This window comes from Lynx canadensis, chromosome E3 (genome assembly GCF_007474595.2).
Source record: "Lynx canadensis isolate LIC74 chromosome E3, mLynCan4.pri.v2, whole genome shotgun sequence".
NCBI lineage: Eukaryota > Metazoa > Chordata > Mammalia > Carnivora > Felidae > Lynx > Lynx canadensis.
Window position 1 is genome coordinate 39,322,835 of NC_044318.1, and position 23,350 is coordinate 39,346,184.

Genomic DNA, 23,350 nt, shown 5'->3' on the forward strand with positions numbered 1-23,350 from the left:
GCGGCCGTAGGCCTGTCAGGAACACGAGGGGGGATGCTCACCACGAGTGGCTGGTCCCTGGGCTCCATCTGTCTCAAGGCCGGGCTGCCCCGGGCTGGGGAAGGGCCGGTGGCTGTGGGGCCCGACGGCGTGACGTGCTCCGTGCTCTCCTGGCGACCTGTCTGCGCAGCAGGCCCCCCCCTCCAGCCTGCCCCACCTTGGTGACATCAGCAGGCCCCAGGAGCCCAGCCAGTCCTTAACTGTCAGCACACGTGGGACCGCACACGTGGCTCGGGAGGCCCCAAGGAGCTGCGTGGCCCAGGCCCTGGTGGATGCAGGCCAGCTGCGTGCTGGGCACGCAGGGTCTACGCCCTCACCTGATGCCATGGCAACCCCAGGGTTCCTAGTTGCCTGCCTGAGCCACACAAAGCTTGGCCTTGGAGCATTTCCACCGAAAGGGGACAAACACCACTAGCTAACGCTCAACACAATCAATCTTAACTATGAACGCTTTTTCCCAGATGCCATCTCCAGATTCCGACTGGGATGTGGTTTTTAGCAGCCAGTCCCACTCTGCACCACACCCAGGGCCAGACTGACTTTCACCTTTGGGTGTCTGCACACAACCTTACCCTGCAGCCTCAGGTTAGTCGGTGCATGGTGACCCAATGCAGGGCGCCCTTGCCAAGTCGACAACCAGAAGCGGGGCGAACGAGCTGTTCCCCCACCTGAGGACAGTCACAGAGAGGCCAGATCCACGAAGTTCAAATCTGAGAAACACAACTTTGAGACAGCTACAGCACTCAAAGGCCCACAGAGGGCAGCCCACAGCAGCAGCAGGGGTTGGGCCTGAAGTCGAATGAGTCCCTCGAGGTCACCAGGGCTGTCCTGGCCTGCCCAGCCCAGGGGCCATGACCAACCACAAGTGTGCCGGTGCGGCTGGCGAGGGCAGGGTCGTGTGGGGCCTGCTGTGTTCTCCTCAGCGTCTGGGTCAGTACTGAGCTCTAGGTCAACCTCACCCCAGGAACAAGGCAAGGGGACAGCGGAGAGAGCCGCCCATCTAACGCCCACGTCCCCCTCTTCCACGAAGGCTCCAGCCTGTGACCACAGGAACCGTCGAAAAGCCCGTCTGATTTCAACGCGAGGGTACACGCCCTCCCATCCTGCCTGCCTCTGGAAAGAGGACGAGGACAGCGGGCCGGTGCGGGCGGCTGGGGCCAGCGCCCACCCTGATGCCCCAGCCAAAGAAGCCAGAGCAAGGGGGACGCCCCGCCCCCACAGGAAGGATCAGGAACACTCTCTCCCTGGGGCTGGCCCTGGGAAACCCACTTCCAGAGCACGAGAGAAAACAAACCAGGTGTTTCAAAAATTCTTTTATTAACAAATCACGTAAAACAATTACAACTACCGAGTCGGAAACAGTTGAAAGTAAATTTTTTGAAAGCTGTTAAAAATCTGTGAACATGATCAAGACACGAGCCTTTTCCTTCTTACCGTCATCAAATTAAAAAGCCAGGCCTCTGCACACTGAGGCTTAAAGGGTGTGAAAGCCAATAAGAAACACTGGACACCGTGTGCGGACGGACATGACCGGGAACCAGGGAGAGCGCCCGGTGCCGCCTCGCAGCCGGGGGCGTGGGGTTGGCGGCAGGCGGCCCCAGCCCCCGAGCTGCTTCTGCCCCACGGACGACAGCTTCTCCTCCAATCCCAATGTGTCAAGTTCATGGGCACCACGGCCGTGAAAGCGCAGCGAGCCCGTTCTGTGCGTTTTGACCCAGGCTCTCGGCTCCCAGAGACACAAAGAGGAGGCGCGGTGGAGTCTGACAAGGCACCAATGGGTAGTGGACGTTGCAAATCAACAGGGGCTGAAATTACGTGGATTTGCTCACTCCCTTCTCAGGAGAGAAATCAAGTTAAATAGTCAAAGACGACCACGTGACGGCAGCTAAAGTGACAACTCTCACGAACAACTTGTAGGACTCCAAGGAAGTCTAGAAAGGTCTTTCTCACCAGGGCAGACAAGTGTGGAAAACAAAAAAAATGCTGCAAGAACGGTTTTTCTGCACCGATCAGACCGATGCTTTAGTTTGCAGAGCTCAGCTGAGAAAACACAACCAAATCGGGAGGTGGAGGGCCACCACCACAGGGGGAGGGGGCACAGGAACCAAGTTCGAGGCCGGTGTCTACGTTAAAGAGAGGAGAAAGACAGCTTTTTCATACAGATTTGTTTTTATTTCCACGCTCAGCCTGTTGAGAACCTAGCACAACCTGAATGGCGCGGCTCCCGTTTCCACGACACAGCCACGCTGGCCCCCCGCCACGGGACAGGACGAGTTCTCGGAGGGGGACGGCCGGGCGCGCCCCTGCCGCGCACGAGTCTGAGTGACAAACACTGGTGGCATGACTTTAAAAACCCCAAACAAGAGAAAAGGAAAGCGGTGCCTTGAAACCTCCCCCGTGGTGGGGACCGGGGGCTGAAGGCACAGCGACGTGTGGGCATGGGAGAATCCGGGCGCACAGTGTGGAGCGAGACAAAGCACAGGTAAAACGCAGGCATCGTGCGCACTTTCTGCAGAAGGACGACCTCATTCCAGCACGAGCCCCGGGGACGCTGCAAGAAGGATCAGGTGTTTACTCTCTGCCCTGCACCGCGATGACGAGACGGACATTAGCAAGGGCTTCTGCGGAAGGCGCGCCCCGACGGCAGGCAGAGGGCGTACGATCTCAGAAGGCGGAAGGGACCCGAGGCTCTCCCGCCTGATGCCAGAGATGACCAGCAGCAGGAGCCCCGGAAGGGGGGGGAGAGAGCCCCGTCCGCTGGCCGCCCCGCACACAACGCCGCCCTCGCTCGCCTGCCGAGGAAGCCCGCGTGTGCTCCGGAGGTTCCCATCTCAGACCCACAGGCCTGTCTCTGCTGGGCACACCGAGGCCTTTTCCCGTCACGCTGCGGCTGGCCTCCCTCCTCTTCCCCAGCTCCGCCTCTCACCCACGACCAGAGCCCACGTGAGGGGCACGTCCCCTAAATCCGGGGCTCGAGGTCCCGCCGTGTTCAGAGAAGAGCCCCACCTCGGACAGCCAGGGTGTGCACTTGACCCTTGCAGGTTCCATGAAAAGGGCCTGCTGACCCTGAGAACGTGAACCTGGCTCTTTTCTCAGCGAAGGGACAGCACAACACAAGAGACGGGCCCGCGTCTGGGTGTGGCTCGTCCCCGTCTGAAGAGGTCTTACCACGCTGCTCAGGTCACTCCGGATTGCCCAGGGGGATGATCTCCTCAGTGACAAAGAACTCGATGGTCTCCTCCTCCCAGTCTTCCACGTTGCTGTCCAGCTCGTCCGTGTCCACGCCTGCGGGGAGGGGGGGGGGGAGGGATGTGACGTGGCGTGCAGACAGCCCACTCGGGGAGGGTGGGGACACGTGGGCATGTGCCCACGTGCGCCCACTCCAGCCTCCTCCACACAGGACTGTGCACGTGAACCTGTGGCCGTAGCAAACTGGGTTCTTTGACAGAAACACCTGACGCTTAACTGGAAAGCCCACACAAGAGGGAGAAAAATGTTTCAACAGTCCTGTCCTAACAAAACACATCTCCAGCTAACGGTTACCTCCTCGCAACTCCAAACGTTCATTTTTCTGCTCCATGTAGAGCTCCTGGGCCATTTTCCGGTATTTTCGGAAATCTTCCATCATGGTGCGTCTTCTCTCCACTAGTTCCTGTGCGCGGAAGTGGGAAAGTCACGGGGCTGACGGTCCCCTTGCCACAACGAGGACTGAGGTCGGCAGTCACCACCACCAACCAACCCCCACCCCCACCCCAGGACAGGAACGGAGGGCGCGCCCTCCTCCTTCCCCTCACACACACCTGGAAGGCCAGTCTGTGCACGTGGGCAGCGGACAAGCACCCCCCTTTCCCCCCTCCTCCCGGGGCCTGACACTGTCCCTTCCATGTCAGAGAGGGACAGTGGCCGCCTGTGGCACTTCCCACAGTCCTAGGACCAGCTAACCTTTGAGGCTTTGGATTGGCTCAGACGATCCTTCTGTTCAAAGATCTTGGAGTATTTCTTCAGATCCTTTTTAATTTGCTGAGACAAAAACAAACACAAGCCAGTCAGGATTTAAACATTCGAGGGGCGCCTGGGTGGCTCAGTCGGTTAAGCGTCTGACTTCGGCTCAGGTCATGAGCTCACAGTTTGTGAGCTCAAGCCCCACGTCGGGCTCTGTGCTGGCAGCTCGGAGCCTGGAACCTGCTTCGGATTCTGTGTCTCCCTCTCTCTCTGCCCTCCCCCTCTCACGCTCTTCCTTTCTCAGGGCCCCTCGAATGTTTAAATCCTGACTGGCTTGTGTTTGTTTTTGTCTCAGCAAATTAAAAAGGCCTGCTCAGGGCCCCCCTCAATCCTGCCAGCACGGTTCACCAGCCCCCAGCACCTGCTCATCCCCTCTAGCTCACGCCAACGTCCACGGAGGGCACGGATGCGGCAGGAATGGCCCGAAAACCCACATTCACAACACTGAAACTATTCCCACTGGCTTCCCACTGTTCCCACCGCTCTTCCAAAGGTACCCGAAAACGTCATGTTCCCATTCCCCACTCGTTACCGCCCCAGCAGCAGTGATGGAAAAGAGGCTTCCACGTTTCCTTGACCCCGGGGCCCCAGACCTTGATCTGGTCCTGGCTCAGCAGCGTGGGGGGCCGAGGTCTCCACAGCAGCTGGCAGAAACGGTCCTTGTTGTTCTTCTGCAGAAGACGGCCTTGGAAAGTCCACAGCCAGTAAGCGTTGTCCACCTGCATGGGGGCAGAGGGCAAAGCGCTGCTCGCCACCCCGTCACAGCGAGACGCGGGGGCCCCTCACAGGGCCACCCAAGTCAAGCGCTCCTCCGACGGCTGTTTAAGAGCCAACGACCGACGGTGTGGTATCTGGGAGACAGCAGTGAATCAAAGATCTCTGCTTCTCGGGAGCTCACGCAGCAGGGGAACACCGTCAACAAACACGACAGGAAGCTACCCGCGTCACAGAGCACGGTGTGGAGTACCTACGAAGGGCGTCACGGGGCATTGGCTCCGTTACTGATCTGCAATGGAGAACTCATACCAGAACGTACACTGACAAAATCACTAAACACACTGTTCGGCTCGGCTGACATCTTTTCCGCGGCACCACCTTCCGGATGAAGGAAGCGGGACCTGAAGCTACATGCTGTGTGAGCTGATCCCAGACCAGCACTTTGGGAGCACGTCGGGATCTGACGGAGGGGCCCACGGCCTAAAAGATTTTTTAACGAGGCCCAAGGTGGGCCTCACGGAGACGGCGCTCAAATTTAGACACACGGCACGATCACCATGAAGCGAGTACAGAGCTTGTCCTTAAGACAGCACGGTGACGTTTGCTGAGTCTGGGCTCCCAGAACGTTGTTCTTTTGTTAAACGGAATCGCCCGGATACGACCTCCTAGGCCGTGGACTCGCAGGAACTGGTTCAACTCTCAGAACCTCCGTTGATAAAAAACAGTAACTAAACAGAGCAGACGCTCGGCAGAGGCCCCCACCCCCTGCAGCTCAGGAGCACTGAGCCTGGAGCACTACCACGGACACTCCGGCATGCAGACACCACGCGGAACGTGCACCACACACAGGCTCGCACACCCACGGAGCACGGCATTTCTCCAGTCCTTCAGGCTACCCGACGTTTGAGACTAAGAAACGGGCTCCCTCACAAGTGCTTTCGTGTCCTCTCGGGGAGTCCCCGACCCCAGACCCTAGCCTCAGCAGCCTTCTCCCCAGTAGCTCCTGCTCAGACGGCAAACCGGGACGGAACAGGGACCACACGCCAGGGAACAGGCCCCTGCCCACACAACGCTCCACTCTCGGGAGAGGAAATGAACTCGCGACCAGCCCCCGAGATGGATTCGAGCCCGTGAGCGCACTGTGAAGACAGCGCAGGGCGAGACGGGTGCCTGCCCACGGAGGAGGCCCGCTCCAGGCAGGGAGGAGCAAATGAGCCGCCTGGGAGGAGCCAGCCCAGTGCGCGCACGCTCCCAGGGGAGCGGGGGAGCAGGCAGAGGCCGCCTCACCAAGGGCCCGGTGGGCTGGGCAGACAGGGCTCCTCTGAACCACAAGCTTCTTGAGCGTGGAAAAATCATGCTGGGAAACTGTGTGCGCAGTACGGCACGTCCTCCCTCCACCTCCCAAGCCACAGGACAGCGTGGCTCTGAACTGCGGGGCAAACTACCCAACCCGATTCCCACTGGGAGAAGCTCCCCGGCTACTACGCCAGAGGAAGGTGGCCTGGGCTCAGGCCACAGCGAGTGTTAAGACGTCCGACTTGGGGAAGAAATCCAGGAACGCCGGCCGACTCACGCACGGCAAGGCCGGCCGCTCGGGTGCTCTGCTGGCGAGGGTTTTGGGGCAGTGGCAGCCGGACAGGGCCCCAAAGAGCAACTGAAGACTCACCGCAGGGCGACCCCGAGGAGACCCGGGAGGGGAGGAGGGTCTCACGCTGCGCGCGGGCTACTTGGGGCCCCGTACCTTATGGCTCCACCAGGACACAGAGGTGACCACGTAGCGCCCGGTAGGGTCCCACTCCACATCAGACGCCATGTAGTGCTCCGCGATGTTCATGACCGTACAATCCGAAGTGTCGACAAAGGCCAAGGCGCCGTTCATACTGGGGAGACAGAGCACACGGTCAGTCCACACAGGCCGTCATTGCGCCTCGCTCCTTGCAGACTCCAGGGCAGGACACAGGAGAGCCCTGGGCATCCCCTACCGCTGCCTGGCTGCTGAGGAGAACTAATCCAGGAGCCACGGCCCAAGGGTGTCGTGAACAAAGACATGGGAAGTGCACACGGCACCTTGTACGCCTGCCAGGACTGCTTTCAGAGAAGACAGAGGCCAGAGCCCCCAAAACACCTCCAATGAAGTCAGAACACTGAACAACCGGAGCCTATTCTGCTCATGCGCTCCCACGGCTGCCGGACGGCCAAGGACGGGAGGGCGGGGGGACGCCACCCGCCCCACGGTCACCCTGGACAGAGGCAGGCTCCGAGCTCACACAGCCCTCCCGCCAGAGGACGGGGTTTACACCAGGCTCGCTGCCCTGCCACCAAGACGGCTCACCTAACCGCGAGGAAATGACAACACTCGCATGTCCTCCAGGTGCACCCGGAACACACTTGCAGGACCGTTCTGCCCGACCTGGGGTCCACCCGAGTCTGAGCAAGACAGGATGGTCCTTTCGTGCAGGACACGTGCCCCATCACGCTAAAGGGACCACTGTGATGGTTCCGAACCCGGAGCTTGACCCGTGAGGCCCACAAGCGTGGCTCAGGACACGCAGAAGGCAGCAGACAGTAGGAACCCACCTCCTTAGGCCAGCCAACACGACAAACTGTCCCTGGGGGCTCCAGAAGATGGTATTTGCCTGCTGCTTATCAAACATTTCTGAAAGCAAAGAGAGCGGCTGTTAGAAGTCTGTGAAGGGGCGGGCGATGGGTTCACGCGGCCTCAGTGGGCGGACATCCACATGTGCTCCCCACGCCTGGTTCCTCCTGGAGAAAACATTTTGGAAAACCCATCGTCTGGGTACGTTTTTAAGTTATGACCTACAGTTCAAACACAAAAAGAAAAAGGAGATACCTTGAAACTACGATATGATTTGTAGTAACATCTCGTGTTCGGAGAGACCTACTTCCCAGTGAAACTGCACAGAGGACTCACCGTAAAAACTGTCATGGGGTCACGGGGTCTCCACACGAGGGCAAGAAACCCACACCCCCCACCAGACGTGGAAAGACACATATCACCCAAGAAAGCCCAAGACCCACCCTTCAGGGACTCGAACACCTTCTGAACTCTGCAGTCACAAGTCGTTTGAAAGCTGCTACTTTGCCCAACACCCTGAGGCTCACATCCCACGAGGGGCCGGCAGAGCCCCTGGAGAGCAGACCATTAAGGCTCAGGCTGCACGCTAGGGTCTCTTCCCTGGAGGACGCAAAGAGAACCCCCTGGGGCCTGGTCCCGGCCTGCAGGGGATCCAAGGACGGGGGGCCCAGCGGGGACAGGGAGACGTGAGGAGGGTGACACCATCCAAAGGACAGGATTCTCAGACCAAACAAAGGAGGAACAGAAACTGTAAGCTGTCCTTTAACAACCACGCATGTTAACAGAACACACACAATTGTCCCAGCACGGACATGCGACCTTCCAAGGTGGGTAACGGGGCGTTCAGGGATGGAAGGCACTTGGACGCTGGCCATTTGCAAACCTACTTCCTAACGAGACAGCGCAGATCTGGGAGCCCCTAACGACTCCTACTTCCTCGTCTGTGGCAGGGAATTAATGACGCGGTCAGCTTTGTGGCTGCCACCAACCCACCCCAGAACGGTTCTACCACAAACACCACTGAGCTCAGGAGGTAAAAGCTGAGTTCACCGGAGTTCTCTCAAGACAAGCTCCGCACCTGAACCATCAGACACCGAACCAACCCGCTGTCTTTCCTGCGAGGAAGCTGTGCACGAGGGGCCCTGCTGAGAGAGGCCAGGACCCTGCTTGCCCCGCACACAGGCAGAGCAGAGCATGGTGGGGAGGCGGGGCCCCCAGCCCAGAGACACCAGCTGTGGCTACAAGAGGGAGACCACCTCCACTCAGAAGCCCTCTTGTGAAGGGCCGGGGCTGGGAGAGAGGGCAGGCAGGGGCTCCCTCCCAGAGGCCAGGTCTTTGTGGGCTGGAAGCATGTGAGGCCTGAGCCGCAGGGACCCTCTCGGCTGTGGGGCGGCCTAAGTAGCGGTTCCCAGCCAGCCGAACACGCATGTGGAGCGAGGACAGGGCTCTATCCCCAGTGCATATCCGTCTGTCTGTCCGTCTGCCAAGGGGGAGGCTACTTACTGATAAGTTCAATCTTCCCATTGTTCTTCACGTGGTAGAAGGAAACAGATATCCGAGGAGCCTCCCCGTGCAGCACTGCGAACTTGCTCCCGTTGGGTTCCCAGGCAAAAGCTATGATGGTTTCTACAGTCAGGAGAAAGAATAAGCCCCTCAGGTCATGTAATAAAGCAACGTTCCCGATCAGGCAACATTCCTGCACAGTCTTTGCTGTTCAATGAGAGAAACACCCCAAATCCTTAAACTCACTAAAAGGACCACCCGGCAGGCCTAAGGACGAGCGTGCGAGCGACTCGTGGGAGACTCTGGCCACGTGGGACCGCCACCTCCGTAGATGCCCACCACAGCGGGGCCTGGGCCCGACGCCCAGCACAACCCGTGGACTCCCGCTTGCTGGAGCGCTCACGGGGGTAGGGGGGACTCCACGGCCCCCCAAGGGCTAACAAGGCAGGGTGGTGAGCCTGTACCCACGTTCTCATTCTGTACTCCCCGCCCCCTTCTCCTCCTCTTCGTAGCAAAACAGAGAACAAAAGTAGAACACCACACACAACCAACGACACAGGCTACGTTTCCCATCTAGAGGCAGAAACGGGGGATCTGAACGGCTTTCACAGGCCCAGAAAAGAGCCCTAGTCAGCCAACAACTTGCGGCTGCCAGTGGATGACCCTCCTGCTGCTGGGCGCTCAGAGTGTCATGAAAACCCATTCCCGGCACAGCCTCTCAGCGGGAAACCAGCCGGGGTGGATGTGCACAGCGACCGGGACATACTCTCATGGCAGCCAGAAGTGGGGACCAAGGCGAGAAAGGGCCAAAGGAACCCTAAACGGGCGGGCTCGCAGGCCAACAGCACGTACCAATCAGGGTTGCGAGTACCCTGCTCAGGTAGGGAGCCTGGGGAGCGCCAAGGCCGAGCGGGGGCTGCACGCGAGGGCCAAGGCCGAGCGGGGGCTGCACGCGAGGGCCACTCGCTCACGAAGGAACAACGGAACTTGCCTTTCATTTCCACCACGTCGACAGGCACCTGTTTTTCCCTCATTCGGAAAATTTCAAAATTCGTGACAACGCCCTGTTCAGGAGAAAAAGAGGGGATGAACTCACAGAAACTGAAAACTTGAGAAACGCTTAAGTCAAGAACAAGTCAACCTGGCGACCAATGAAATGTACACAGCTGGGACACACAGACAGGTCAAGTGACTAAAAGTGCAGCCGTCACGACAGCACTGATGGAAGTGCACGGGCGCGGTCCCTGCAGGGGACAGCGGACTCCCTCTCTGGCCCACGTTCTGCTTTGGAGAGCTGCCCCAGGGTCACGCCCCTGCAAGGAGAGGGCCTGCATGCACAAGGTCACGCCTCTACACGGAAAGGGCTCTGCACGGGCAGTAGCCTGTCTGCAGAACTCCCACAGTGCCGATACCCACCAACGGGGCAGGAATGAACTATCTGGAAACAGCGCAATGCCCTGCAGCGTCCCCCCGAGGCACTCCCGCGCAGAGACCCGGGTGCTGATTCCCAACAGCCAAGACGGAAACAAGTGCCCACCACAGATGAATGCACATAAGGGCAGCCGCGTCCCTTGGCCCTGAGCAGGGGGGGGAGGCACCGACACCTGCCACGGCCCAGATAAGCCTGGACGTGCTCAGTGAGGGCCGCCAGCCACGAAGGCCACATGCTGTAGGACTTCTTTCCCAGCAAGCGTCCCAGGCTGGCGGATCCAGACGGAGAGAAGGCAGAGCGGCGGGTACAGGAGTGCGCCGGAGAGGGCAGTGGTGCCAATGGGTGCGGAGTTCCTTGCCTTTGTGGGTAATAGAAATGCTCTCGAGTTCCGACCGTGGCGACGGCCACATGAGTCAGTGAATGTACCAAAAAGCCACTAACTGTGCGTTTCGAGGGCGAGCACTACAGTGCAGGGACTCAGTCTCCAGGCTGTTTCGTAAAGAGGAGCAGAAACGCTCCCGTCGGGACGAAGAATTCACAAATGATGCAAATAAAACCAATCGGGGAGCAGAACTGTGCCCAGCACGCTCCTCTTTGTGCTTGAGAAAGAAACGGAGAGGACATGCTGGCTTCCCGTCTCCTGAGAAGGCAGGCCGGTGCCCGGAGACAACACTGCATCCCCGTGACCTGTAAACTGTGCCCACAGGTCTCCTGCACCTCAGTGGCAAGGCAATAAGAGCTCTAGCGAGGACACGCCCGCTAACCACTGCCTCTAACTGGCGGGTCTGAGAGTGACCCACGGGCTCGGACAGAGACCGCGTCAGCAGCTTCAGCGGGGCGGGGGGAGGGCCGGCTTGGAGCCGCAAGGCACGGCCTCTGCTCGGGGCGTCCACTCACCTGGGTACCTTTCGGGGTCCTGTCCACTTTAACGCACAAGTAATCCCCGTTTTTTTGCCAATGTAGCTTGCAATCCACCACATTGAAGAGGTTCCTGACCCTGATCTCCTGTCTGGTAGGAAGCTGCATCAAGGTCACCCTGGCCGGGATGTCTTTGTCTTCAGGCACCCAAAAAGCTATGATGTTCCCACCGGGAGACCAAGAGAAGTCTCTGCAGAACGAAGAAAGCCGGTGTTGCCCAAGGACCGGCGGGCCGCCGACAGGAAGGAAGCGCGGCGGACACGGGCTCACCCTCCAGGGCGGCAGCCGCCCTCCCCGAGAGCTGGTCCCCTGCCACCCGGAGCGTCACCGCACTCACCGTGCCAGCGGGGAGAGACGCTGGTGAGGCTCCCGGCCGCCACGCGGCAGACGCCCAAGCCCCGACCTGGCCCTCGGCTACCACAGCTCGCGGCTGCAGGGTGAGGGGGGAGCTGCGGCCTCCGGACCCCGAGTGACGCCCGAGACTCACCACGGGGCTGAAGGGAAACCCACCCAGAGGGCGCGGGACGACCCCAAAGCGAGAGCACGATGCCCCCCCTCCGCGCAGGCACCTCCAGGCTAGGCGCCCACACGATTCGCCAGCTCAGACCCACAGAGTCTACCATTACTGTTTGTTTGCGTAGAATCGATTCCCGGTTTAGTTTTTATCATGAGCCACAGCTGTGCCCAAGAGCGTTCACGTCCCCACACCACAGGTGCTCCTCTGCACACGGGCCGCCCCCAGAGCGCACGCGCGCGCACACACACACGTGCCTCCCGGGCAGCTCGCCGAAGGCCTTCGAACCGCTGCATGGACCACAGCGTGCACGGAAGCCCTTTCCAGCCCCCTCCAGCCCATCTCCCTTGAAGACTGCAGCCCGAGGCTCCAGCTCCAAGGCAGGGACAGGATGCCTGGCTAGAGCCAAGCCTGCGCCGCCCCCCGCCCCCCCCAAGAGTCGCCGGGCATAAGGAGGGAGAGTGGCCGCGAGGCCCGCACCAACCAGCAGGCCCGTGGGTGATAGCCAAGAGCCTGCCGTGCCCCCTCGTCTCCAGACCAAGTCCACGCCGCCTCCTCCCGCTGTGTGAACGCGCGGGGCCAAAGGGGGGAGCTGGCTAAGCCCCACCTGGTGAGCACGGTCACTTACTTTATGCCAGAGATCTTCAAACTCTTCTTGTCCAAAAGACCCATAGACTGTGGAAAAATGAGGGTCACAACGGAGTCAAATCACACTGCGGTCTCCGTGACACAAGCAAATTTTCAGAGAAAGCAAACGAGGTTCTGGAATGAGCCTGGCATAAACCCGGCGGGGGGCACGTAACGAACCGATCCACCGACAGCAGCGAGGCACCCATCTCCGAGGCCCCTTCTGTTTACTTCCGTCCCAGACTCCTGGCAGCAGCACCAGCAGGGAGACCCCCAGGGACAGGACGGGAAAGGCGCCCCCAGCTCCCCCCCGATTCTGCATAAGGACAGCTGCTCTCTCCGTCCCCCCAACCCGTGACACAGGGAAGCAGGCGCCCCCAGCAGCTCCCGACGGAGCAGGCCACCGCTGAGGAAACTACGCTACTTACGGGAGTTTCATAGATGCTAAGTGTGTCGAGTGTCATTCTGGCAAAGAATTTACCATCGTGGCTCCACCTAAAAAGAAGGACAGAAGTACCGGGCTCTGTCAGGAGAAATGGCCACGACGAGGTGGCCGCTGACTACCCCTCATTTACTCACTTAAAAATAGGCCAATGGGCTGAGCTTTCACAGTGGAAGCCCCTCTTCTTCTGCCCGGTCAGGATGTCCCAGATGATGATGGCTTGAGGATCGTCCTGAGTGTCCATCAGGGGGCTGAAAGTCACCAGGTACCTGGAACAGAGCAGACCCGGTTTAGAACCCCCGCCACCGTCCCACCATTCGCCCCGGAGCGCCAGGCTGTGGGCGGATGAGGTGAGCATCTGCACCCAACGGGCCTCCGCTCCAGGTAGCTCGAGGCATGGTGAGACTTCCAGACGATGCAGTCGGGGCTCCTGCCACCAGTACTCACTCCAAACCCCGGAGCTGACCCCCTCCGGGGCACAAGGCACACAGTCCCTCCTGGACCAGGCCACGTGTCTCCCCACAGAGTCAGGACAAGAAAAGACGCAGCAGATCCCAGACCGAAGCCCGCGTGTGCGCTCCGGGAGGGGTGGGTGCCGTTCCCCGTGCTCCTTGTCGAGGTCTGCCTGGGACGAGGAGGGGACCTCAACAGCCAGCCACGTGTTTCAAAAGCAAGCAAATTCTAACACCACTTCTGCACCTGGGGCTTCTCACTCACCCAACAGCGGGCTCGTCTACACCCAGGGCACCGCCTCACCCTGCTTACACACAGTGCAAGTATCTAAACAGACTGCTCCCTCACAGGACCCAGGAAAGGCAGAAACACTCAACGAGGAATGACAGCAACAGGCCCCGCCCAGGAGAGCCTCCTGGCGCTCAAGACGCTGACGCCAGGCTGCAGTCACTCCCTACGAGCCATGAGGTTCCCTCTACAGACCCACGCCACACACCTACAAGGCGGCGTGACCGTCACGCTGAACTACGGAAGCTGAGCACTGAACTGGAAAACACCCCGGAGGGCTGAAGCGTGCACTCGCCGACTCCCGTGAGCGTCTCACGTGTCATGCGCTTTGCGGAGCACCAGAGCTACAGCGATGAGTAAGGGACGGTCCAGGTCCGGTCCCCGAGCAGACAGACAGGTGTGGCTACACACATAAACCACAAGCGGATACGGGAAGTCTAGAAGGCAGGTGGAACCCACCGCCGGCCGGACCGGGGCGGCTCCTCTGCGTACACGCCATGCGGCGCGCGACCAGGGGTCCCCGCGTGCACCACTGCCACAACACAATGTCAAGTGTTATGTACCAAACAGATGCAAAGCGGTTGTGAATCTTGAGTCCTCCAAGAACACGCTCCGTAAACCTATCTTACCAGATGTAAGAAACATCGCATAGAAACTTCCGTTTACAGGAAACACCAAGGTGGAGGGGACCGGTGACGGGACAGCTCAAGCCAGTCATGAGACACATCCACCCGGCCCCATCTTCCTCAGGGGCCACCATCAAAGGACAGCACAGGGAGGGCGTGCGGGCAGGGTAACGGGCTGGGCGACGGGAGGGCTGAACACACAGGCCCTGCCCCTGGTTTGAACAAGCTGCAAATGACAGCGATGGGGGAGACCAAGGGGGAAACCGCAGTACGCAGGGCGGCAGCAGCAGTTAGGGAAACGTCGGCGCTGCAGGTGGGAGAGAAGAACCACGATCACCAGGGAAGGACACCTTTATCTGGACTGACGCATGTCTGTAAAAACACCAGCATTTCTTCAAAACGCTCAAGATCTCTTTTTTGTTTTTCAAACGTTTTATTTTGAGAAACAGGAAGAGAGAAAGAGAGAGCGCACGCGTCAGTGGGAAAGAGGCAGAGAGAGGTGGAGAGAGAGAATCTCAAGCAGGCTCCACGCTGTCAGCGCAGGGCCCGATGCAGGGCTCAAACTCAGGAACTGTGAGATCGGGACCTGAGCTGAAATCCAGAGTCGGACGCTCAAACGACTGAGCCACCCAGGTACCCCAATAGCGAAAATAAATTTGAAACAGATACAGCAAAGTTATAAATCGTTACAGCTAGAGAATTAGCACAGGGATGCTACCGAAGTATTCACGTTAGTTTTCCAGGCGTGAGGAAAATCTTCTACCAAAAAAACTCAGAAAGCAAACCAGGTAACACAGAGCCACGTCTCAGGAGCCCTGGGACACCAGGAACCGTCGTGAATCCACAATGCACTCAGACCATGCGGTAAGAAGAGGGGACACCACAGGGAAGGCCCGGGGACAGCCCCGAGCAGGGGCACAAGGCAGAAGAGTGGGGGCATTCTGGGCAGCAAAGCCCTGGACGGACATGAAGGCCAGGCTGCGGGAGCGGAGCCCGTGAAGCTGCTGGCGCCCCACCTGGTCCCGCAGCCCTCTGCCATCTCCCACATGAGGAAACGCCGTTCATAAGAAAATTCCAGGCACGGTACCCAGCCTTGGACTAGATCCTAAACCGAAGGGACTCAAGTTTTACAAAGAACAGTACTGGAAGAAACTGCGGAACACAGCAGGACTTCACTGAAAGTAGCAGATCAACACTACATTTCCAGAAGGTTGCAGCGCCACTGGGGACACTCAGCTAAGAGAATTCCCTACCCCTAGAAAGGGACACATCAACTCACTCCCAGTGGCTCTGGAGAAAGTCAGGTGTGTTTGCGTGCACAAATGACACAGCGGACACCAGCAAACGCCTCCCAGGAAGTTCCCTGCTGCAACACTTCCGCCAAGTCTGGAATTGCTGCAAAGTACGTTTTACAGTAACCTGCAGCGGCCGGCACAAAGCGAGGGCACACCGCTTACCTCTCACAAGGCGAGAAGTCAATGAGCTGAACCCCCTGGTGGCTGAATCTCTGGATCTGTTTGAACTTCTCTCCCCCCCAGAGAGCTATGCCTCGCTGGTGGAACGTGGCCAGGTAGGTGCCCTTGGGGGACCAGCGCACGTAGGTCTCTGTCCATCTCTGTGGGAAAAGTCAGGGCCCGTGTTAACACCAGCGCGGAGAGCCGGCACAGAGCCTCCCACTCCCACAAGGATTTACTCCTCTGACTCTTCACTGAAAAACACGAGACGCCCGCTCACGTCTCAGGGCTTATTCCAAAACCAGAAGAGCGGAGGATGTCGTGGCGACGGGTGATCTGGGAGGAGAGGACGTCCACCCGCTCTGGCCCCCAGCTCCCCGCTAAGGAAACACAGAGGCAGGCCCCGCGGGGTGGCCACGCTTACCGCCCTCTCCTCGATGGAGACGGGGTCCTTCACGTCGTTCCAGAAGATAGAAGTACGGTCCCCACTCTCAAAGATGACACTGTACTGGTCTCTGCACTCTGCCTCCTCGAGCCAGTAACGCAAGTTTCCCTAGAGAAGGAACCCAAGGCAAGGGACAGAACACGTCTCATCGACCGTGATCGGAGCCGGACCCCAACTAGTGCTCCCGGAGGTGGGACCGACTCGGCCGGGAAGCCACCCCTGCTCTTCCCAATCGCGGGCGGAGTGCACCCAAGTACCAAGTCTTTGAAGGGCTGTTTCTCTGGAATATCCCATTCGTCGCTGATCGTCATATACCTGCAACAGAGGAGCTGCCCTTTAGGAACACGTGGCACGACTATAAGGGGGGAGGGGACAGGGTGGCGACTCCGTGGGTGGCTCTCAGCAGCAGGCGGTGTGTGCCCCTGCCCCCCACCGCGTGATAGTGGGCGAGGGGTGCTACCGGCCAGGAACATCAGGGGTCGGGACGTGCCCGGAGAACGGAGCTCCCCGAAAAGCTGATGGCACCACCCCAGACGCGCTGAGCCACTCACGCCTGTGGAGGCAGGACTTACTTGTCAAAGTCAGTGAAGAGATTGACCCTGAACGTGTGCTGTTTGTCCAGCTTGTAGCCGTCCGCATTTTTCACGGCATCCAAGGCATGGGCAGGGGAGGCGTATTCCAGGAACGTATACCTGAATCAGGACAGAACATCTTGCAGGAGTGCGGCCTGTAAGACCGGGTGGGCCGTGTGCCACTTACGAGCACCCGTCCACCCGACCAGTAAATGCCGTCAAGGCCAATGCCCCGTCTACCGCCACATCCCCGAGGGTCAAGCTGCCGGCAGTGGTTCCTTAAACGCAAACGAAACCCTAATGGGAGATCCAAAGTCTAACGCCACAATCACAAATCAGAAAACGATTAATCAAAACGTTCACTAGCTTGACCGTGGAAAGGGTTTCACAAATGTACATGTGTCAGAACTTATGACGTGACCCACTTTGAGACTATACAAGTCTATTGTATGTCAACTTTCTCAGTAAAGCTAGGGAAAAATCCAAGAACGGGATTAGTCTGATACAGTGTATTAAAAGCAAAATGATAAAGACTTTCAGAGAATGCTTCATTTTAACACCTACAATACAAGCAAGCGGGGGTCACAAAGGTCGTTATTCCACCTAGTTTCTGAAGGAAACAGCGTAAGGAGCATTACGCTCCTTGGTATTTGGTAGTTTCTTAAAAACAATTTCTTTAAAACTATCCAAGCTAGGGGTGCCCGGCTGGCTCTGTCCGCTGAACATCTGACTTCAGCTCGGGTCATGATCTCCGGTTCGCGTGTTCGAGCCCCACATCAGGCTCTGTGCTGACAGCTCGGAGCCTGGAGCTGCTTCAGATTCTGTGTCTCCCTCTCTCTTTGCCCCCCCCCTGCTCATGGTCTGTGACTCTCTTTCTCTCTCTCTCTCTCTCTCAAAAATAAATAAACATTAAGAAAAATTAAAAAAAAAACTACCCAAGATTTAAAAAAATTAAAAAATAAAGTAAAAGTAAAAATAAAACTATCCAAGATACCTTCAAAACTACCGGAATTAAAAAACACGGTATCTTCACTCTTCACGTTCCTGTCCTGTAAAAGACAATTTGCCTACACTCTCCAAGACCAGTATCATGTGAAATTTTAACAGAGGTCTGACACGAAAGGTTTTCTGACACAGAAAACCTCGTATTGAGTTTGAAAAGCAAACTCCAGGACACATACCATATGCTACCGTTTTTAAAAGATGCACTATTTTAAGCAACAGTTGGGGGAAAAAAAGCTGCTAATTAAGCAGTGGCACAAGGCTTTCACCTAGACTGTTAGAAGTAACCCCATTTCAGAGACGTTACCATGTGAAAGAAAAAAAAAAAGCTCATCTTAGAATCAACAGAATACCGCATGTAAAATTTTCCTGAAATCCTGCCAGCCTCCTATCTGTTGGGCCCTTCATCCAGGATGGATCACGTCAATTATCGTTCTGATGGCAGAAGACTTAAATCCCGGATTCTTAAAAAATTTTTTTTATAAATTTTTAAAAATGTTTTAACTTTGCAGAAAGAGACAGAGCATGAGCAGGAGAGCGGCAGAGAGAGAGACACAGAATCGGAAGCAGGATCCAGGCTCTGAGCTGTCAGCACTGAGCCTGATGTGGGGCTCGAACTCACGAACGGCGAGATCATGACCTGAAATGAAGTTGGCCGTTTAATGCACTGAGAGACCCAGGCACCCCTAATGTTTATTTATTTTGAGAGGGAGGGGGAGGGAGGGGGAGACACAGAGGAGAGAGAATCCCAAGCAGGCTCTGCACTGTGGGGCTCAAACTCATGAAACCGTAAGATCATGACCCGAGCGGAGATTAAGAGTCAGATGCTTAACCGACTGAGCCACCCAGGTGCCCCGCAAAGCTCCGATTTCTTAAGGATTTAGCAAGCAACCCACAATATCCAAACTCAAGAACCACGCGGATCTCCTTCTCCCTGTGTAGAGACCCCAGCCGAGGGTGGCTGGGGCAGAACCACCAGGTGAGTTCTGCACACCTGTGTGTCCACAACAACTCCCATACCGCCCGACGACAGCCACAGGGCATCAGGGACCAAGACCGCGGGGAACATCACTCACCCTTTTGTCTTTCCATCCTCCTCTGGATAAAAATCGTTTGTGATTTTCCCAAACTTGGAAAAAATTTTATGGATGACGTTTTTGAGCTTCTCCAGCCGGTCGGGCCCCACCTGAGGAACATTGTCAACCACGATCACCGAGTCAATCCCATCTGCCTCCTGCGGCCGGTCCTTGAGAATGTCCCCCAGCAGTTCTGTATGGGTGGAAGATTGGACCAATGACTTTTTTCTGATGAAGGCAGAACATTAATATGCTAGTTTACCACCCTGAACGACTTCCCTATAAAAAAATGAATCCTCTAAATGGTTCCACTGTGAATGAAAGAAATCCTGGCCCTGGGTTAACTCAAAATTTAAACTTGAAAACATCAGGAAGATTTTAACTCTTCATGTTCCCCCTGTCTGATATGTCCATTCGTTTCTGGAAATAAAGGAAGATTTTACTTAAATCAACATTTTAAAGACTTGAAGAATGCAGAATGCTAACCAAAGACAGCCTCTCTCTAGGAAAGTGGGGTAGGAAACACCCGCAGTAGCCTTCCCTGACCCACCCCCAACGCAAACCCACTAGCAGGCACTTTCCCCACGTCCAGTTTAAGACAAAACGAACAGCTGGCACCTGGTACTCTCTATGTAAAACAGCCGTGTACGCTAGGAGGCTAGAAAACCCACGGGCTCGTGAGAGCAAACAGCAATGCCCCTTACGACTGAGTGTCCCCGACCGCATGAAATACCTCACAGGGCGCTTGGGAGACACCAGCCGTTCAGATCCGTAAATGCTCAGGACTGTGCGTAGCACGCCATAAGCTGTGTGCGTTAACCGTTATTTTCTTAACTACACTCAGAAACTGAAAATGTTTCAAGTTCATGTCACCTGCCTTTAAAATTAAGATCATAAAACCCAAACCGTAAGCACTCAAACATGTTAGATTTGCTTCATTTCCCTAAGATGGTCGGCTAGATCATGAGAAAGAGGACCGGATGTAGGAGGGCCAGGAAAAAGACGTATTTGAGGAACAGACAGACAGGTGTGGGAGCCATGGGCGAGCAAGCCAGGCAGGAGACAATGCTAGCTGGGTTGTCCAACCCGAGGCCTGCATCTGGCCTCGACGACTCTTGACCATGAAGCTCCTGTAGCAATAAAAGGCCTGACCAGCTGCTGGAGGGGAGCATTCAGAGGTCAAACGCAGCATCAGATGACATCTTTGCAACACAAATTCTGCACGAATCCTAAACCCGATTAGTTAGCTGGTCTACTAAGTTACAGTTACAGGCACTGGCTGCACTGGGAGCTAAACCAGATCAAAGCTGCCATCAGAGCGCACCAGATGAAGCTAGAGCGGCAAACCCAGCCCGAAGGAGAGCAGGAGACAGGAGGCAATTTTACACACCCGAGGAGGAGCCGTGGCTTTCCCATGTGTCTCCCTGGGTCCTGGAACCTAATTATTACTCTGTTTTGAATTCTACTCTTAAGAATTTCAACATGCTGAAAAAGATACGTGTCCAAAAATATCCTTTGCTGCATTTCATTCTCAAAATTTAAGACAAATTTTTTCTGCACTCTCGTACTGGAAATTTTCGATAATCCAAAAAAAAATTCAAAAAGGAAAAAAGTCCTTTTGTTTCAAAGCAAGCCCCTGTTATAAACAATCTCTAATTTCAACACTTACACGGATGATATAAAAAGCATTGACTCTAAAAAAAGAATTGCCTCTTATTTCCAAAGAGGCAAAAGTTGAGACCAAGAGAAAACAGACGAAAAGAGGCAAGTCAGTCACAGCAGCGGGAGACACCTTCCCTGGAGAGTCCAGAGTCAGCTCCTTGGGTCGCTGTTAAAGCTCTTACCATACAATTAAATATGGCCTGTTTAGCCTGATCTGAATTTACAAGGTTTACAATAAAAAGCTCAGCTTTTATACAAACTGTGGACTCCTTCCCACAATCTTTACGCGTCTAGCTTACAGGAATGTGCCCATACACGGTAAGGAGTAAACACGGCAACTACACGCTGAAGGGACACCTCTCCTTCACCATCACCAGTGCCCACGCCCACGTCTGGTGACTCTTGCCGTGTGGAGTCCCGATCCGGCTCCAGGAGAAACAGAGACAGGCAAATCTCAAAACTAAATACCAAACATAAAGATAAACGCTATTTAGCGGGCCAAAAGAAAACATGTGGAGTCAAAACTGTCACACACTCGTCTGGCCAAGCAGCAACAGCAGCAGCAGCAGCAGCAGCTGCGCGTCTGAAAGGATGCCGCGCTGGCAAAGCCGCTCCTCAGTCAGGAGTCAGGATGGCCCAGCTGGAGCTTCCGGCACCTCCCAGAGGGCTCTTCCAGGAGACCCTGTCCATTTTCACCTTCTGCACCTCAATGACCCCACGGGGCAGCTCTTCTCACTAAGCACAAAACGTCCTTGGACTACTGACCACAACCAGATGGCCTCAAGAAATAAGCTGCTGGTGTGCTCAGTTTTAGTTCCCTAGGACCAGGGGCCTCACAGGCCACTCTGGGGACAGTCTCAGGATCACAAGGGCCCCCAAAGGCCCTCCGGGCAGTCCCCTGGCCTGGCTGGCCCGTGCTCACATTAGTCCTGCCACACAACCCAACTCTGGAAATGGTCCACGCAGCAGAAATCCTGCGTGAAATCGACGTGCTCAACGCTTTTTAAAAAATCAACTGCAGAGTAAACACTCAGAGGCTCGAAATGAGCTTTCGAACCAAAACTTAAACTACAAAATACAATTTGGTGCAATGGAAACAAATGCTAGTCAGGGCAGGAGAGCGTGGCAGGGTCCCGGCAACACTGCCTCCTCGTCAATTGTCAGCAACCTCTCCCACGGCAAGAAGCACATTTCTTCACAGGTAACTGACTTTCGCTGGGTCAGCAGCCCAAGTGTTCACTGCTGTGGCCTTTCCTCCTGTTCAGGCTAAAAGATCCCTTAAGAGGGGGGCCTGTGTGGCTCAGTCGGTTAAGGGTCTGATGTGCTCAAGTCACGATCTCGCATTTCATGGCTTCAAGCCCTGTGCTGGGCTCTGTGCTGACAGCTCACAGCTCGGAGCCTGGAGCCTGCTTCAAATTCTGTGTCTCCTTCTCTCTCTGCCCCTCCCCCACTCACACTCTGTCTCTCTCCCAAAAGTAAATAAACATTAAAATGTCCCTTAAGAAATAAAGTATGAGAATAAGCAGGTAACTCCTTAACGTTAGGTTTAAGTTAAAAGTAAACGGTGCTGTTGGTTCCCTAAGTCATCGTCTTCGTTTTACTGGAGATTCTTTGATTCTGACTCAATCTCCGTGTGATGGGACACGAGATCTCAGAAACAAAACAAAACAAATTAACATGACAACATCTTATTTTCTTGGCGTGCCCTTAGCTACCTCCTCGCTGTTCTTTCCCATTCTACTATAATGGACAGGAATCCACTGATGTGCTCTGAGCTCGGACAGTTCAAATGGCTAAAAACCAAACATAAGCAAATAACATTAGGCACTACAGACGTCACTTTAGAAGACAAGCTCTCGGGCAGGAAGCAGAAATACCTGCAAATTGAATCAAGACAAGAAAAAAAGTAAAGCTACAATGAATGACACTACACCCTAAAAATACTATGCGCCAACAGGACAAGCGTCTGCCTACAGACTCAGAAAAGAGAGAACCAGACAGGAATCTGGCAGAGTCAGCCTTCCAGTCCTATTAAGACTCTCTGAAGGCAGAAGCGTCCGTGGAGCAGGGGCAGAGGAACCCAGCTCTGTCACAACTTGTTCTAAGGGACAGCATCGCATCAACCCCAAAAAGCGTCCCCATGAGGTCTGGCTCAGGCCTTTGACAGGTGTGGCTCATCACTCAGGACACCCAGACCTGCAGAGAAGGAAGTGTCACCCAAGATAGTGCGGCACGTGCACTGCCCTGCTTTGCTGGGCCCCAGATGCCATACACGGCCACGGCTCCAGCTTGCCCACTGTCCATCATCACCACCCTCCAAAATCCAGGTTTTAGTGCAACCGAGCGGCTCCCAAGCGGTCTCCGGTCTCCTGGCCCCCAGCCCCGCCCCGCCCCGCTTTATTCTGGAGAGAGAACACACGTAAGGAGATCCAAACGCTCCCAGAAACCCTTCCCTAGGCGGGGGACTACAAGTGGAACGCGGGGACGACCCACTGCCTCCCGCGCCGCCTCACCTTCCTCGCTCACATCGTCCACGAAGTCCTCGGGGTCGCTGAAGGAAGGCTCGTCCGCGCCGCCGTCCTCCCCGCCCGCCCCCTCGGACCGGGCCTCGGCCGACGCGTTCCCGGCCTGCTCCGCTGGGGCCTCGCCCGAGGCCGGGGCCGGCGCAAGGGGCTCCTCAGGAGGCGGCGGGGACGAGCCTGGAGCCGAAGCCTCCCTCTCCTCCCCGTCGGCCGCGGGCTCAGCCGGCACTGCGGGATGCGGCCCGGTCTCCGCGTCCTCGCCGCCTGCTCCCTCCTGCGCGCCGGGCCCCGCGGGCCGCGACGACTCCTCTCCCGGTGGCGGCGGCTCGGCGGCCGGCTGCTGCTGCCCGGGCTCTGCCCGCTGCTCGGCCGCCTCGGGCGCCGCCACGTTTTCCGCGTCCTGCATGGGCCCGCCGCTGCCGCCTCGCCCGGCCTCGCCGCGCTTCCGACTCTCCCAGGC

The 23,350-nt window shown here is 56.7% G+C and overlaps 1 protein-coding gene across 1 annotated transcript; it reads right to left on the reverse strand.

The window, feature by feature from the left end:
- Nucleotides 1-2,189: 2,189 nt before the first annotated feature.
- Nucleotides 2,190-23,350, reverse strand: EIF3B (eukaryotic translation initiation factor 3 subunit B). The gene is made up of 19 exons (XM_030301550.1): nucleotides 22,882-23,350; nucleotides 18,707-18,899; nucleotides 16,629-16,748; nucleotides 16,314-16,371; nucleotides 16,036-16,164; nucleotides 15,615-15,772; nucleotides 12,928-13,059; nucleotides 12,777-12,843; nucleotides 12,350-12,396; nucleotides 11,187-11,397; nucleotides 9,849-9,921; nucleotides 8,858-8,980; nucleotides 7,336-7,414; nucleotides 6,500-6,638; nucleotides 4,635-4,760; nucleotides 3,982-4,059; nucleotides 3,583-3,691; nucleotides 3,208-3,324; nucleotides 2,190-2,590 (listed from the first exon to the last, which is right to left on the reverse strand). Exons 1-18 carry the CDS (start codon nucleotides 23,294-23,296, stop codon nucleotides 3,221-3,223), a joined length of 2,361 nt encoding a protein of 786 aa, XP_030157410.1. The 5' UTR covers nucleotides 23,297-23,350; the 3' UTR covers nucleotides 2,190-2,590; nucleotides 3,208-3,220.